Source organism: Platichthys flesus, chromosome 5, assembly GCF_949316205.1.
Source record: "Platichthys flesus chromosome 5, fPlaFle2.1, whole genome shotgun sequence".
Lineage (NCBI taxonomy): Eukaryota > Metazoa > Chordata > Actinopteri > Pleuronectiformes > Pleuronectidae > Platichthys > Platichthys flesus.
Genome location: NC_084949.1, coordinates 12,232,865 through 12,251,598, shown reverse-complemented (window position 1 = coordinate 12,251,598; position 18,734 = coordinate 12,232,865). Strand labels below are relative to the sequence as shown.

Genomic DNA, 18,734 nt, shown 5'->3' with positions numbered 1-18,734 from the left:
TTCATCCTTCCCTTAAGGAGTATAAAATAACGTGTCTGCACCTGAGCACTCGTGCAGCGCGTGAAGTTCAGAAGCGCAGATTGAAGTTGGATGTACCACGTGGCACGCGCCGCGCGCTCAGCAGACCATTGGCTCGGTGTGTCTCAGCAGTGGAGCGCGAGATACGCCACAGACTCAGTGCGCGACTAACCCGAGACAACACGGAGCGAGTGGAACCGAGAGGAAAGAGAAGAGAGAGAATTAAGAGGAGGAAGAATCAAGAGGAGGAGGAAGAACTCTGGTTTCATCAACGAGTCTTCTTCGTGAAGGTAAAGGGCTGATATCATTGTATGCGTCTTTTGGCACCAGTGCAGGATAAATTACTGATTTGTTAATTGGTTATTGTTTCTCGTGTACGGGATGTTTCACTGTAAATGTCCACCGGAACGAATCTTTGTTTCCATTGTGAAACAGATGATCTCTGCTTTTATAATCGCTGTGAAGAGTGGAGTTGGGTTTGTTTCACTCGAAATCTAATTGTTGGCAAAAGTGAGCAATGACTCTCATTATATCTGTATTCTTTATATAGACTAATTCACTGTGGTTGGAAGAAAGACAGACTAGCATGGGATGAGAGGAGACAAGAAAGAGGTAAAAGAGGGGGAATATGCTGTGAAACGTGTCACAGCATTAAACTCTGTGCTGTTAAACGACTTGTAATGAAAAACCTACAAACGCAACTAAAATGAAAACAAGTGAAATCGAGTAAAGATGTTCACGAACAGTGCGTAGGTGAATTTCCTCCTCTACATCGGTGTTCACCAACACGCTGAATGGTCGGAGTCGGTCCTCGACTGGTTGTTTGACACGAGACCGCGTGTGAGCGGTTTCAGCACCACGGACAGAGATTTGAACCGGAGCCAAGCATTAAACGTCAGGAATAACAAACATCTGGCTCCGGTTCCACCAGCGAGACCAGTGCCAACAAATAATCCAGTGACTGATTCGACCACAGAGCAACAACCACCGTGACTCAGATGATGTTTTGAATCAGAGGTTTGCAATGTTTTCTCAGCCAAGGACCCCCCCAACAAAATAGAAATTACTCTGAGCCCCACCTCCCTCTGGAATTATATATGTCCTTTAGAAAGATATTAGAATTGTATTCAAAATGTTTTCAGCAACAGAATACCCCTATATCATGATAATATATTAAGCTGGGAACTTTTCCCTGACCCCGTAGCATTATGCTGCAGACCCCCAGGGATCCTCTGCCCCCAATTTGAAAACCACTGTTTTAAATGACATGTGAAAACCCCTAAGAAAATTACACATACGCCACTGGAGAACATGAACAGTTTGATCATTTAAAAAAATCTGCAAAAAGGACTAAACTTGAGATTCAACCGTAATTTGCTTCTGCATGAGCACAAATTTTGGATTCACCTGTTAAACTTCGGCAGCCATATGCAGCCCACAGGCTAACTTGGCTGACATCCATTCCTCAGTATGTCAGCCGGACAAACGCTGTTTACTGCACAAATTTAGACGGTGTGGGCTGCAGGGGATTATTTTTATTTGTTCTGCTGCTGTGGAAGAGAAACAGTTTCGAGTCTCTGTCCATTAGACAGAGACTTTCTGGCCATACTCACAGCCTCTGAGATGGAAAACTACAGCTCTGAGGTCAAAAACTACTCCGTCTGCACTTGTGAGACGGACATCGTTATAGTCTAATAATGAGCATGTTGTCTTGGATTTAAAACCCAGTTTATCCTAATGTTTTACGAAGAGACATTAACAGGTTTTGTGTGACTAGTTTGAAAAAACCCTGCTGTTTTTATCAGACTTTGTTTTTGACTAATAGCATCATTAAAATGCTGCAGGAAATCATCTCTCTGCAGAATCCTACCCATGTGCTCAGAGGCCCTGGCTGTCAGTCAGGCATTTTTTTCACATCTCTGATATGTGACTTTCTCCTGCCGTCTTACAGTCCAGTCGTAAAAGGCCATTACTTCCCAAAGATTCAGCGATTCAGAGATTGTGTTACCAAGGGATTTACAGCTCATTCAGGACTGTTGTTAGGATCATACAGTCGTCCTCCATTCCTCATCCAACCTGGTGTCTTGTTAACTCAGCAACACACACTGCTCACAGTTTGCCAGTGTGTTGAAACATGGCTGTAGGTCGACATTAATAGGAATGTCCGATTCAAATTACATATCGAGAGACGCAGACATGCACAATGTCCTCATTGGACAGTTTTACTAAACCCTTAACTTGACATTGTTTATTTTTTAGCTTTTTTATATCAAGATTCACGATGTTTGGGTTAAACTGTAAATCCATGTCTTGGATGATGATTTCTTGCTGTGAGGAGAAGCTCCCTTCATTATGAAGACAGAGACACCTGTGAAATGACTTCATGACTGCATGATGTTTATTCTCCTTATATAATCAGCTGTACATGTCTCTTTGTTGTCCTCCCACTTTCCTCTGTTTCCCCCATTCCAGCATGTTAAGTGCACCAGCAGATAGGAAGCCCTGTATTGGGACTTGCTCATCAGTTCCTTCATGCTCGACTACAGGCCTCTCTGTATCGTGTTGCCTGGCGACAGGGCCAAGTCAACCGCTTTTAACTGAGAGATTTGTTCTCTGAAAAACAAAACAAAAATATGGGGGAATGGATGTTAGAGTGCAATTGCTGTAGGTCACTGTTTTTGTGTCAAGGTCTTTAGTGTGTCGACCAGTTAAAAAAGTGCTGCCGTGCCTTTCTAGATGGGTTTTATTAGATTGAATAGACTTGTCTTCTGAAACCAAGTAGTTCAGGATAATTACCCCTGATGCACACGAAGACCAAATGGGTCCCTGAAGGTCTTTTCTAATGTTTTTGATCAACTTTTCTCAGTTAAACTTTACTGTCACTCATGTATGATCAAGTGATGAGAAGAAACTGAGGGACAGGCTACACGTTCACTTTCAGCTCATTATCTCGGATGAAGGAACATGCAGGGGGTGACATCTGAGGGCCAAAATCATTTGCTAAAAAACATAGGGGAACTGCCTTTGGAGTAGCGTGAAAGACTTGGGCTGTATCCAGAACTGCCCAATCCAATTAAGATAATGCGACATTACAGAGGAGAGATGTAGTGCATTTTGCAGCCTGCTCTGGAGTCTTACGGGGTGAGGGAAAGCAAAGGAAGAAAAGAGCTCCCACATTAGGTTACCAGGTTCAGCTGTTTAAATTAAAATGTGTGGCAGCATCAAAAGCAGCCAGTTGACTGATATTGTAATGTGCATCCCACGACTCATACAGTAATGTGGAGAGGAGGTGAGAATTAATTCTTTGTGTTGACAGCTTGCACTGCCATCACCTCTCTCTCTGCCAGTTGAGGCTCTGCAAGTTGACTGGCCTGCAGCAGTGAGTCGGCTTGGACCGCTGTGTCTCATTCTCCCTCCAGGGGAGGGCCGAGGCATCTCTGAGATTAGACCACTGAGAAATCATTTGAGCTTGTTAGCTCCCCACTGGAAGCCAACTAAGATAATAGCTGATATATAAGGACATGTGCTAAAAGATGTCGTCTCTAAAGTTTGGACTACTCACTTGCAATTAGAATCCACCCTGACTCGTAGGGCATGGTCACACATACGCCAATGCAAAGCAATTATCCCGGGTCAAAGTTCACCAAAGTTTCAGTTCATGCAAAGCCACTCTGCAGATTTGCTTTGCCACAGGAAGTGAATGTTTAATTTACCTCCTCGCTTTCAATCCTTCAGGTGGATAGTGTCTGTTAAATCTGAGTTTTATGGGAAGACTGAACTGTGTATATGATTTTTTCAGCACTTATCAAAGAATACAATTTTTTTTTTATTATTTCTTTAGAAATTAACAATGTTTAAGAATTACAGATCTGCACTAAAATTGACCCTTCCTCCCTGACCCATACTGCATCCTTCCACCAAGTTGTCATGGTAATCCGTCCAGTAGTCTTTGAGGAATCCTGCAAAGTATTAGACAAACAGACAAACACAGACAAAAACATGGTGGAGGTAATAATGCTATTTATGACCATAGTTATGTTTTTATAATAATATGAACCATCAACAGAAAAACATTGTATGATAATGACACTTTATTCTCCCTCTTTATACATACGGCACCAATAAGACAACATTGTGTGGCTTTAAGCAGTGTGTGGTTTGTGTAGTACATGATGTTTGGTTGTACAACTGTCACTTTACGGACATGTTTCAGTCTGAGATAGTCTGGATGATGTGTGCAGGATTTCGTGCGCTCACAGGCATGTGCAGTGTTTTCCCTGTGTGACATCTGTTGAAAATGCACGAGCAGATTCTCAACAGGCCGATGATGGGGGGGGCTGCCAGCTTCGCCCTGCTGCGTCCGTGGCTTGATGACACGTCTCCTCTCCCGTGCACTGGATGGTCCTCAGGCTCCTCCAATCAGCCCCAGTAACATCAGACAACGGCGACTGACACCCACAGAGGTCTGGTCGCCGGTCTGTACTCAAAATCACACTCTGCCGCAGTAGCCGGGTCAATAAGCAGCCAAAAGAGATGCATGCAGGGACGCTGACAAACCCTCGACAGAGACCGACAAATACCACAAATTATTATGATTGATTTGCAGAGGCAGTCAATGCTTTTGACCAGAGTGTTAAATCTAATTCAAAGTCTTTTATCAATGCATTTCTCCAATTAGTCAGATAAGTGTGAGGGGAAACTAAATCATCGTATCTCCCCAAATAAATGTGCATTTGTCACATTTCATTTTTTGCAAATTTAAAACATCATTGAAAAACAAAGATGATCACTTAAGTCTGAATTATATGTAGCTTTGCTGTTATACACTACAGCACAGTATCAATTATATTTTAACGTTTCATAATGTTGTTTATTCTCTGCCCTGTGGGGTTAGGGTTGCCCTGGAGATGTGTTCTCGAAGTACTCTTTCCGTTACCTTTGTGTCACCAATGGTGTTTCTGGGAGAAGGAGGTATTTTTGGCAGTGAGCTGTTGAAATTAGAGTTGACAGGAGGTTATAGGAGCGTGTTAGCACAGCAGACAAGATGAATAACCTACTTATGGTGGTGACGTGCCCTTTACTCCAGCACTGGTGTGCATTTGCCTTATACTTGTTACCAGCATGGCCTCTGGACCCCTAGTGGCCCTGCTCAGTATCACATCAATGGTTGAAGTCGTAAACAGTATTTTGTTACTTTCAGTTAAATCATCGTGGGTTTGTTACAGGTCATCTATGGACGACATTTAAAATATGACATGTAATTGCAGTTAACTAAAAAAATGCAGTTTCGCTTTTTTCACAATCCAAACAACAACTGCAAAGCTCCTTTTGATTGTGTTAACATGTCTAGGCTAGGCTGGATAGGACTTTTTAAAAAGGAAAGACTGATGTTTATGCAGGAGAGAGGTGTTTTGTGTTTCCCTTTGGAGACAGGAAGGGACTAAAAGGCTTTTTGTTTGGTCCCAGTGGCTTTGCACATTTACTACAGCATTTCTCAACAAAAAAAAATCAAAGCTCGCCATTTATAATCCTTCGGAAACCAGAACAATAACGAGAATAATTAGTATTCATAAAAGATTGAATATGTGTGTGTATGTGTGTCTGTGTGTTTATGTGTGTCTGTGTGTATGTGTGTGTGTCTGTGTGTATTAAACAAGCAAAGCTACCCAGGTAACAGAACCTCAGTTCTATTTACCTCCTTTAAGAAGCCAGCTACAGTGTTGCTCAGCAGCTCTGTGTTGTTGTGGTGTGTTGTGTTCGATAAACAGTGTTTGGGGATTTCATTCTTCTCATCTTGGGGGAATCACATAAATTCATCGGGTGTCTGTTTTGTCTTGTTCTTCGATCTCGCTCTTGACCTGAAAAGTGTCTGTGTTGACATGTGAATCATACGAATGTCACCATGCTGTTGGCCAGGGTTGCAAATTATACAGCGAATATGTCTTGAATACGTCGCTTGTGTTCTATGGAAACTCGTGCACCAACCTTTTCGATACAGGTTGTAACATGTGCTGTGGCGTTACATAATATCACTGTGGCTATTTTTAGCGTCCTCACCACCCTATCATTACAATAAGTGGTCTATTTTTGTAGCTGCTTGAAAGGCACTGCCAGCACGAATAGCTCCTTGCTCTCTGTCAGTAATGATACCTTATTTGTGGAAGCCCACATTTAGAGATAAATCACGACCGCGTGATTCTCGTGCTGTGTTACTAAAAGCAGCCCCCCCCCCACCCATACAGTGTAATAACACAAAAAGCTCTATTTAGTGGAATAGCTTGACGCTACATGACTATAAGTGGAGCCATTATATGGACATTGTAAATAAATGGCCGTTGATTGCACCTTGGTCAATAATAGCTGGGGTTTAATGACAGTCGTTTCTCATTAATGCTGCTTGTGTGTGCTGTAGTGAACTCTGATTGCATGTGAAGGCATCTCAACCACTTCCAATCACCAGGGCCTTGTTTGGAATAATGTGCCGACCTGTGGTTCACAGTTCGAGGGCAGGTTGAGTCTCAGCAGACAGAGAAAGACACATATGGCAGCAAAAATTGTGTTTTAGTTCCTCTTTTTTTTTTTTTTTTACACTGTTTGACATTTTGATATTTGCAGTTTAAACAGTTATAAAGATATATGTGACTATAGAGAGCGAGCTTTCTTATTCTGGATCAAGGCAATTGTCAGTCTTATATCTTAGAAATGTCGTTCTATATCATAAGGCTTCAGAGATAAAAAAAAGCCTTGGTCTATTATTATCAAATCTAATTAAAACTAGAACGGCATTCAGTAGAGCATATACGTCCACCAAGGCCCAACAGGCCCACGCAAAGATTTTATTACGATCCATGAATTGCTCCATGGGAAATAAGTGAAACTTTTTCGAAGCAATGTTCAAGAAAAATTCTTTGAGTTAAATGGGTTCTTTCTGAAGTTTTTTGGTCGTTTTTGCGTAAACTTTCTTACAAACAAACAAATAACCTCCTTGTCAGGCTGACAAGGGGAGTAATAACTCCAAGCATGCAAACTTACATATGGATGAGAACATGCAAGATAAACCTTTAGCAACATTTGTAGAAAACACATTTTAATTTCAACTTCTCAAACATGGGTTTGGCTAAACAGGGACAATACAAATAGTTTTTCTTAGTTTTTACCTCTTGTTTGTAAAACTGCTGAGTAGATCATATAAATCGCAGGTGTGTAAAGCATATTCATAGTTTGTGCTGCGCTTGCAACAAGTCTTCAAGGATTTATTACCCTTTGTGTATGTGAATTGTGGATACCAGGCTTCACACCCATTAGACAGATGAGGTTGGAACACGTGGTTATTAATTATCTTACGCAGGGGAAGCTACAGGATATATGCTTTGAACCAATTTAACCATATACAGACAAAATAGCTTGATAAATTTCTTTTTAATTCAGTGTTATTTTTTGTTTTTATAATGTTGGCGATTGTAAATTGTTACAAACGAGAAATGAAGTGCAGGGAATTTGAACATGTTTATTGCCAGTGTCTGCTGTGCATCCTCTTAAAAGCTTTATTTAAAACCACGAGCTTCACACCTCACCCCCTCTACATCATCCTGCACTGCAAGCTGACCGACAGACGAGGGGACATCTCCCTGTTTTCTACTTTTACAAATCTTATTTTAAAGTTTTGATGTTTTCTGTAATCCTTTCACACATCCGTTCCCCTCTCCCAGTGGGTGCTCAGTGTCGCAGCACCCTGAGAACTCATTATGTAAAAACTCTATTCCTTTCGACACGTATCCCATGACAGGCAGAGCTTCCTGCGAACGTGGGCATCGGCCGTCGTACTGACGGATTCAGCCTTTTGTGTGACAAGTGCACACATTCACATGTCGACACATACTCTGCAGCGTCTGCAAGGCTGCTTCACATGAGAAGCTGGATTTAGACAAGATGTTTGGGTGCATTAGGAGTTGTGCATGATTAGAGCAGAAAACACAGCACCACAAATGAGCTTTTTGTGTTTGATTAGCTATATGAGTTATCATTTAGTTCTTTTGGCTTTGAGGATAACAAACAATCCACGCTAAGCTTGTGGCCGAACACAATGTGATTATTTAAACTCTGTAGGGAGATTTGAAGGAGAAGGACACTTCCCCAGCTTAGAGGAAGACATTCCTCAGTTATGCTTGCCTGCTTTTTACTCCCATGTATTTATTTCCATTCATTTCCAACTCATCTTCATCTCCAGTAATGAATATGAATTATGAAACAAACCCCATTATTTTAACCCAGATTTCCCCACCAACCAACAACCCACAGATGCATCTGTAATTTCCTGCTCTCAGGAGGGTTTTCACACTAACATTGTCCTGTTCACTTCGATGAAGGTGGTGAAGATATATCTTTTTTCTTTTCTTCCCTCTTCCATAGCTCTCCTTTCTGCCGGCGGCACCCCCCTGCTGTTTAGGCTGTGGTATGAGCCTATGTGGCAGGAAGGTGCTGACGTTGGTGAGCAGCGTGTTCGCTGTTTGCTCCCTGGGCCTGCTGGGGATCGCCGTGAGCACCGACTACTGGCTGTACCTGGAGGAGGGTGTCATTCTCCCCCTCAACCAGAGCACCGAGGTACGCATGTCCCTGCACTCTGGTCTCTGGAGGGTTTGCTTCCTGGTTGGTGAGTAGAACATGAAGCCGGAAACATATTTTAGTCAGTATTTATCATTTCATCCAGACATAGATCTAGTGTCTCCAGCAACTGGTGGAGACTAATTTATTTGGCATCGCTGGTGAAAAGTCAAGTCAAATTTTGTGTCAATTCTGTCGAAGTCAAAGCTTTGCTTTAAGTGTTTGAGTATGGACTTTTCAACTTTCCCTTCAACTCCTTCACCTCCATGTGCAGCTGTAGCACCTCTCCTTTGTATGTCACCTCTCTCCGCTGGTGCCTTATTCCAGTTGATGGATGGTATTGTAACCCCTCTTCCCTTGTGACCCACCCAATGACTGATCTACAGTCTGTGGCATCAGGGGCTCTCTGGATCAATGCAGGAAACCTTCAATTCTGTTGCTGCTGTTTTCCCCTCTCTTCTGACCTGCACACTTTTTGCACTTTGGTACCGCTGGAGAGTTTGTATTTCCACAGTGAACGCTAAAAGTCCATTTACCTGTCAAAAAATGTTTCCCCCCCAGCTGCAACATTACAGACGCACGCTCAGAGACCTTGAGAGACACTAAGGGTTCAGTTTGATTCTTTTATTAGATTCCCAACTCTCCAGACAAGTGTTGTTCCAGGTATCCACTTCTTTCTGTTCTCCGGCAATGACAGACTTTTGTTGGATGTGTAGATGTTGAGGCAAAAAGAAATGTCTGCTGTCATATGTTACACATTTAGCATTTATAACCGGAAAACCTGGAAATGATCCTGTGACATTCTCCCACTTACTGCTGAATTGTTCCATTTACCCCTGTGACACATCCTGAGCCACTCTGTCCTGTTTCAGGGTTGATCGTTCAAATAGTAGGCAACAGATGCGATAAATGGACAAATAGTCCAGTGTGTGTTTTAGGGGCGATCGAGTGGCCTTAGTGCCCATTTAACTGGTGCATTGTGTTTGACCCAGAAACAATTAGTGCACACTAGTAACACAGTGTGCTTTTGTGCCAGAGGACGAGGTTGTGTGTTGTTGTCCCTGGTATTGATGTTAGTTCGAGTTCATCAGTGGTCTGGCTGTTAGAGGTTTGTGGTAGAGGATCTCTGCCTGCACATACAGTGCAATCTGTGGTTGTGTCATGGCTGTAAATCAATATGTTCAGAAGAGGACTGCAAAACCATGTTACGGGACTCGTTGTAAGAGTAGGGATGGTTTGTTTAATACAGAATATACATACTCAGCTTTTTTATTTTTATTTATTTAACCTTAAATTCTTTATTTTTATTCTCTTGTCTCACATTTTGACCTGCCTGCTGCTGTACCAAGTGAATTACCCAGATGTGTGGATCAATAAAGTTTGATGGATTAGATTCTAATCGAATGGAATCCATCTTTCACACATTTATGATGTAAGTTTTGCGTTTGACAGAATCATTAAAACATTTACCACTTCAAATGTATTTTCTTCTCTTCTGCTGTAAATGACCCATCCAAAATCTTCCGTCCTTCAGGACTGACTGAACATTCACACGTCATTAGTTTTATCTTGTGAAAGCATAATCAACATCTTCAGTGATGGTTATTATCTCCCTCTGTTGAAATTACATTTGAGAGGAATGAGAATTACTGTTGGCCGTCTGCGGAGATAAACACTGGCTTTACGTTCTCATAAAATGAGATTTATTTCAAAAGCAATAGAGAGAAAAACCATGTTGTGTCCTTTTCTACCCTCTTAACACTCTTTTACACACTCCCTGAAACCTGCCTGACCTGTGTTTTTCCTCTTTCAGTCCTCATTCAACTACTGTGATCATCACTTCACCTCCCTTTCTCCTGCCCACATAAAGTATATTACTGAATAGATTGGTCATGGTAAAAACAGGCATCAAGTCAGCAGTGCAGCAACAACATGGTCTAGTCTGTTGTTGTATGTTTATATATAAGTCTGCCTATCATAATCCATTCACTGGTGCACCGACTGTAAATACTACACCCACTAGGTAATCTTAGCAAGAAGTAAGTAATGCACACACAAACACACACACACACACACACACATAAGGTAAACACATATGTTGGTTTTGACTTGATACAAACTCTTTTGCCACGATGTGTCTTCAGCACTTGCATGCTTTATGAAGCAAATTACAAATGCTGAAACACAAACTATCACCTTATCCAACACGCCATTGCTTGTTAGGTTTATTGCGTGTTGAGTCAGATTGTGTGTTTGTGTGTCACTGTGTTTCTGTGCCAGACTTTTTTCCCCCCCTCCATGTGTCAGAGTGATAACGAGAAACGTGTCATGAAGCTATGCATGGTGTTCCTCATATGAAAACTGACAGTAGAGGATGTGTATGATGTCGAACAACCTGCTGATGTCACACTTTAGTTCAACAGCTTCATTGAAATAAGCTCAGATTGTTTCACAGCCGTGACACAGAGTTTACTGATTCCAGCACAAATAGATAAATAAAATAAATGCTAAATGGAGTGAATTTATAGAGCACTCTCCCCGTCGTATAAACCAATCAAAGCACTTTACAGCACTTCTATCTGCAGAGAACACACTGTTCATGGTCTGTCCGAAGATCCAGTTTGAAATGCAGCCTGGAGGAGCCAGGGATCAAACCACCGGCCTTCTGGTGGGTGGACGACCCTCTCTAACACAATTGCGTAATGGACATATGTGGTTGTTGTTTTTTTTTTTGGCTTCATGCGGCAGACACTCAGACGTCCAAGGCAAATCTCCCATTGCAAAGATGAAGTCTCTCTTATCTTATCTATGTATTCTTCCAGCATAACTAACATTCTGCAGCGTTTAACTTTTCCCTGTCACAGTGGGCGACTCTTCAGTTTTCTAGATGTGCTGAACCCTGCATCAGATTCATTTGAATCTTTATTGAATAAATGTTTTTTTTTGCTGTCCTTTTTTCCAGGGGAGGAGAAAGGTCGATGTTTTACCATCGAGTATGTGATGCCCACCAATGTCCAGATAACATCCGAGTCCACTGTTAGTGTTCTCAGTAAGTACTGTAACTGTTGTAGGAAACTAGAATGGTACTCAGTAGAGCGCTCGCCTCCTCCAAGGCCCAATAGTTCCCTTAAATTCAGTCAATTTCACGCACTCATGTCAGTTCCCTAAATGTGCCTGATATTCTTCATCATTATCCATGGATTGTTCTCTGACAAATCACGAGAGTCAAAGTGTTAAAGAAAGTTAAAAAACTAAACACCATTTGAGTTGTTATGATGACTGAAGGCTGCCACACGTTCTACTTCATGTTTGGAAGGGGAGGGTGAGGTGGGGGGTATTCAGCTGCAACATGCAACTTCACTAGATGTCACTAGATTCTACACACTGAACCTTTAAGTCTAAAGTCATCATATACAGTACATAACTTCAGTCTGACCCAAGCCGACACCTCTGTACCAAGCTACCATGTCTCTATATGTGGTGCATGCTATTCCTAGTCCAATTCCCAGAGCCAGTGTTTTCAAGATAAGAGCCTGTATTTGATAAATGTAAGGGGGACACTTTCATTTTGACCTCACTGCAGAGTGAACATGAGAACTGGTGGTGTGTAGACAAGCAGTTGGCACTACAGATGCTGTTAGACGTCACATCCCTTGTGTCTTCATGCTGTAGTCTGTAACTTTATGCAGACTCACCACACCTCTGCAAAGAGGACAGAGCACCTAGTCTAAAAGTCCTAACTCTACTGTCATCTACTGGCTTTTTGCAGAGGTTTCAATCCTCTCTCATCAGAGAAGGTTGCTTGGTTTTTATCAAGTAAATCAAGTGTAGAACTTCAAGATAAGTGGTGGTTGTACATGGGGGGGGGGGGGGTTATGGCCTTTTGTTTCTGTGCAAAAAGTGGTTGATGGTTTCAAGTACTTTGGTGCAGCCATTAAAATAGATATCATCAAAGGTAATCTCAGTGACCAAGTTTTTAAAAAGATGACAACACTACGAATAATTTCCATGATTTGATAAATAATACTTTAGGCCACCAGTTATGTCAAATTATCTAAATATTTTTGTTGTATTGTACTTTATGGAAGAAAATGAGCTTTACAATAAAGAAATAAAACTAGAAGTTCAGTAAAATGTGGATAAAATAGTGGCAAAGATAACAATAAAATGCAAAAGACAATATAATTATTGTAAATAAATGAATAATAAATAAATAGGGTTCATCAGTACAAATACCAACCAACTTAAACATTTATGAAAGCTTTCAGGATGGTAAACATAGCAAAATACTTTATTTGTCTAATAATGTACTGTCTCTTATAGCTAAAGCCTGGTCTCCCTGTGTTAGCAGGTGTGACCTACAAGTGACCGGCAATGGTGCAGAAGTAAATATAATAGAAGCAGTATGGATTTATGTAGAAGAATTATTTATTTGACATGCTTGACCTCGCTCTAATAAAGTGCTGTAAGTTAAAATGCGGAAAATTATAGTGCTGGCATTTCTAATTTTCACAGCTCTGCACCTACCACTAGATCCTCTGTCATCATTTTGCATCATTTTATGATTTAAATTCTTTATTCAGAGTATTCAGTCATACTTAAGACTCATTTTTTATTCTAAAAAGACTGGATGTGTTGTTACACATCTGCAGTAGCTAGTTACTGAAGTTTACCTCCTCAAACTTTTCCCAACTAATTAAATAGCCAGTTCCATTAAGGTTATGGCCTCAGACATCTGGTCCACTTAGCTGCTGACATCGTGTGTAATGGAGATCACAATGGGGGTCTGGATACGAGTACCACACTCTCCCTTTACTTCTGGGAGGTTCCGTACCATTTGCTCGCAGCAGGAAGGTCCAGTTCCCTCTGACAATAAGTGAGGAACCATGACCTAAAAACCATTAAATATTAGCTCCACAAGGAATAAGTCCAACCTCAGTGGAGAAGATCATGCTGCTACAGGAAGAGGAAAACCTTCCATTAAAAGTTTGAGTCACACATCAAAAAAAATTAACCTTAACAGTATCTGTTATTTTCCGAGGTTCACATTAAGTTCCAACCCTAACAGATCAGTTCCTCTCTTTCTTCCTCTTTCTTCATTTCAGAGATGATCCGCTCGGCCACACCTTTCCCTCTGGTCAGCCTCGTCTTCATGTTCATCGGTTTTGTGCTCAGCAACATCGGCCACATCCGACCTCATCGCACCATCTTGGCCTTTGTTTCTGGAATCTTCTTCATCCTGTCAGGTAAACCGGTCTTGGTTTGGAATTAACACATAACATATAGAAATACACATTATATTTAAGAGGCTGAAATAACTAAAGGGCAAATAAGTTTTAATATCCACTGTTGACATGTTGCAGAGTTAAACCTACTGTTATTGTTCTAATTAAATCTGTTATTACTCGATGCACAGGTGGATTTGTGGTAACAAGAGTGATGCCTTTAATTTATACTGCTATAGTGTCTGAGTGTAATCTACCTGTGTCTCCCTGCCCCCCCACAGGTCTGTCTCTGGTCGTTGGTCTGGTCCTGTACATCTCCAACATTAATGACGAGATGCTGAACAGGACCAAAACCAACGATGCCTACTTCAGCTACAAGTACGGCTGGTCGTTCGCCTTTGCTGCCATCTCCTTCCTGCTCACTGAGGTAACTTCACCACAGCTAATCTGGATAATGTCACATAATGGAAGTGATACTTTAAACCTTTCGTACCCAAGCAAACCATCATGTTGACAGTTTTAATCTATCGTGTCCCTTTGGTGTGTAGCATCAGTTAGAATGTAAGCATCTTTTCATGAAGAAACCAGTCTGTCAAATGACAGAATACACCTCTACAGATTACAAAAAGAAAGTAGATTTAAGAATAAGACAAAGAACGACAGAAAAACACATTAAACATGATCTTTATCGCCTAAATTGGACAAGTAATGCCGTTCATATGTGAACAACTTTAAAATGTTTTGCTGTGAGAAAAAAACTTAGTAATTTAGGATGAATTAGATGTGTTTAATGTGCCAATGCAGTTTATCTTGTGGTAACTAGATTCTGCCTTTTGAAAAGAGGAATGGAAATTTGCAAGATGCTTCTGGTTCATCATAGCCCAAACTTTGAGCCCATCTGCCTTTTCCCATTTGTTTTAAGTCCAGTTGAGATTTTGGCCAATCTTTATGGACAGCTTGAGAATGAACCTGAGGGCAACCAGAGCCTGCTCAAACCTGATTGGTCAAACTAGAAAGCTTCCAGGCCCCATATCTCGTCGCTCGTTGACAGATTGTGAACATGTCAAACAAACATACACTTACCTTATTTAGATAACTCTATCCTTGCTTCCATTTCATAATGTATCAGTTATAATTCAAACTATTTACAAACACCACTTATAAGGATATGAGCTAACAAGAGTAAACCTTGGTTCCCTGTGTCCTGTGCCCCCCAGGCGGCCGGTGTCATGTCGGTGTATCTGTTCATGAAGCGCTACACAGCGGAGGAAATGTACCGGCCCCATCAGGGCTTCTACCGGCCCCGCCTCAGCAACTGCTCCGATTACTCCGGCCAGTTCCTCCACCCGGACGCCTGGGCCGGTCGAGGCCGCAGTGCCTCCTCCATCTCCTCCGACGCCTCCGTCCAGATGAACGCCTCCAACTACCCCGTCCTCCTCAAGTGTCCGGACTACGAACAAATGTCCTCCTCACCGTGCTGAGGCGGTGGTGGCCGAACCTTTGGCGTCAATTTGATCTGCCTGGATTTTGTCCAATGATTTGATAATATCCAGCTTGAATCACTACTAGTCCCTTCTGCGAGTGTCCTGACTGTGACCTGATTCTCTCTCTACCCTCACCACTGCTGATTTGTTTTGGTCACACTTTTTAGTTCTGTGGGGAGTTAAAGTTAAGTTGAAGGTTTGCCAGTTCACTTTATTCACAGCTGACAGGTCTTGTTCCGGGGAGAGCTGGGGCAGAAAGGAAAGAGTTTGACAAGATTGTACTTTTATCTGTTTTTTCTGTAGTCGACTGTTACTTGACCAACTGACCGAGGTCGGGGGAGGTTAGCTGGGAGGAGTAACTCGCGTAGCCGCAACCTGCAGTGAGCACTTTGACTGTCACACGCTACAGGATTACATGCTTCACATATGCAGATATGGAGAGTTTAGAATATAGATTAAAGCCGCGACAGACTGCCGTGTGCATTGGGTGTGCACATTTCAAGTCAAGCAGTATTATAGGTTGTATCAGTCAGGAAGCAGAAACTTATCTCTGGTGTAGAGGAGCCTTTTCAGGAGGTTCAAATTAAGTTGGAATAGTATTGCACATGCGCACAAGCATCCTTAGTTGCCACTATTTAAGAGCAGCTCTTTGTTGTTGTAATATAACGTCGGTTTTCACATGTGTACCAGCTTCAGCCATGTTCACGTGAAGTCAGGAGCCAGAGCTCAGCTTTTTACCATGTTTCAGTGCAGAGCTTAATGATACACATGATGAATGTGAGTTTAATAGGTTTGTTTTGTTTGACGTGCAATTTAATCAAAACAAACAGACTGACTGGGGTAACATGACGGGAGAGTGGGGTTAATAACAGATGGTGTTTGAATTTCCATGTGAACCTCACTTCTTTCTGAACTTTCAGCCATGTTCATTTACCAAAGGGAGGTTTTGTATTATAGACTGCTAGTCATAAGACATATTTGTGACATATTTTCTGTTTAAACTGCCAAAATCTGAATATTATAATGGTTGTGTAACTTTTTTAAGTATATTCTTGTACAGTAAATGAAACAGACAAACATAATATAATTCTTCATTTGCTCCCATTGCTTCTGTGTTTTCAGAGAACCCATGATTCCTTTTGACAGCGATCATCTTAGATGATCAAGTTATTACAAACAAAATTAAATCTGAAGGAAGAAAACCAGCTCCATCGGGGCAATACTGCTTCATTGTTTCCTCAGAGTCAATAGGAAATAGACAGGCCTAAGGGGATGTGGTCGTATTGTGAGGTCAGGTGCTTTGAGGGTCTATTTTGATAGTTGTCATAAAGGTAACAAGCATAATGAGAATAAAATAACTCTCCTGTAGAAATATATTGAACCAAATTATACACAAAAAAATTTCTAGCACCTCCCCTATAATGCCAGATTATTGTTAAATGTTTGACCTACAGATATGTGTGCCATGGAAAAAGTTGTGTCCAGGTTAGGTGGGAAAGTTTTGAATATAAACATTTCATGCAGCATTTCAGTGTGAGTAAAGATATTATAGAGAACATTTTTGTCTTGTGCAATAATTTTATAGTTTAGTTTGGTATATTACTGGAATGATAATTATTGTTGGTATTTACTGTTGCATGGTGTGAATTCCACATGTTATTAACGGCAACATGTCATCACAGGATCGTGGTTTTCAACCTGTAGAACATGAAAAAGAACATATATTCATATGAACTAATAAACACATGTGCCAAACTAATCTTTCACACTCCTCAAAACTGATCTGATATAGTATATTATTTATTTTAACACAATGTAAATATGAAATTAGGATAACACAAATATTTGTATACATGGCAGTATAAGTTAAATATGGTCCTTCTGTTGTTGATCTGCAGTAAATGTGACAGCTGCTTTGCCTCCTGCATCACATTGAGAATGTGAGCTTTTTGAATAATATGAAATGTCATGTATGTAAAGTATTCAAATGGTGTCAGACATGACATGTCAATATCTGTGTATTTTTAAAATCAGAGTCATTTTCATGATGTTAGATGTGCAATGGGATCTATAAACTAAAACAAAATAAAGTCTCATGGGATTTGATAAATAAGAGGTGTGTTTCTTCTGCTCACGTCTCTGAAATGTCTGCATTATAAACAGTAGATATAGATTAAATAAAATAATAGATGTTGATATATATATATATATTTGTTGTGAATGTGCCACAGTGTTAAATTCAAGTTTCTAACGATTAACATAAATCGTTTACCCACTCACGTCATTATCACCGGTTTGATTTCATTTGCAGTGACATTACTTAACACCACATTGTATTCTGAACGAGGTGAACAAATTTAGTTTACACAACTTTGTCGTTATTAGAGGTTTTCATTCAGTTTCTTTTGGCTTTGGGTAACTGTGTCGGCTCCAGTCCTCCCTCCTGGTTTAGCTAAAAGAAGTGGCTGAGGGTGGGAGTGGGGGACTGGAGTTTCTTTGCCCGAGATCTATTTGCCCATTCCCATCGTTTCCAAATGATCAGATTATGTGTCTCCCCTCTGTCTCATTGTTAGTCGTTTGTTTTGTTCACAGTATTTTTGAGGAGAGTTGTGATTGTTTGACCACTGTAACACGTTAATTTACTCAATTGGATATTTTTGGCTGAAATAAATCCCATCTTTTGAAAAGCAGTAATCCTGTGCTCACTTGTCCTTTCACTGCTTGGTCCCTGACAATGACTAGGTATTTTTTTCAAGACGCTAAGAACAGTCGTATGATAACAGAGACGTCTTCAGTTTTTCATTATAGAATAAACGTGTAAAGTTGTGTCCTTAGAACAGTACATACCTTGATCCTGTGGGTAGTGAAAAATTGCAGCTGTATTACCCACATCATGTGACACTGAAATCTGACCTCCGCCTATTAGAAAACAATGAATTATTGATATGTAGTTATGGCTGATATGCTGCACAACATCGCCCTCTATTAACGAAGAGCGGAAATGCATATCAGTGAGATCTTGCATGAAACAAATACTAACGGCTGAATTTCTGTCTTTGAGCTCAGTCACACAACAAAAACAATGATGCACCAAGGATGGAATGATCGTTTCTGGACTATCAGGCAATTCACATTGGCGGCTGTGGCTGAGGGGTAGAGTGGTCGTCCTTCAACCTGAAGGTCAGCGGTTCGATCCCCAGTCTGACCCATCTACATGCCGAAGTGTCCTTGGGCAAGATGCTGAACCCTGAATGGCCCCCCATAGAATAACAAAGTGCTGCGATTAGATGCACTGTATGAATGTGTGTGTGAATGGGTGAATGTAAAACTGTACTGTAAAGAGCATTGAGTGGTCATCAAGACTAGAAAAGCGCCATATAAATATAAAACCATTTACATTAACAGT

The 18,734-nt window shown here is 41.0% G+C and overlaps 1 protein-coding gene across 2 annotated transcripts; it reads left to right on the top strand.

The window, feature by feature from the left end:
• Positions 1 to 82: 82 nt before the first annotated feature.
• On the top strand, positions 83 to 17,986 carry LOC133953179 (voltage-dependent calcium channel gamma-5 subunit). 2 transcript variants are annotated; one of them, XM_062386975.1, is made up of 6 exons: positions 83 to 308; positions 8,428 to 8,619; positions 11,582 to 11,668; positions 13,725 to 13,865; positions 14,126 to 14,271; positions 15,062 to 17,986. In XM_062386975.1, the coding sequence occupies exons 2-6, from the start codon at positions 8,481 to 8,483 to the stop codon at positions 15,323 to 15,325; spliced, it is 777 nt and encodes a 258-aa protein (XP_062242959.1). In that variant the 5' UTR covers positions 83 to 308; positions 8,428 to 8,480; the 3' UTR covers positions 15,326 to 17,986. The 2 variants fall into 2 exon arrangements, with proteins under 2 accessions (XP_062242959.1, XP_062242958.1); XM_062386974.1 differs by having other exon boundaries at positions 84 to 308; positions 8,428 to 8,668.
• Positions 17,987 to 18,734: the final 748 nt, after the last annotated feature.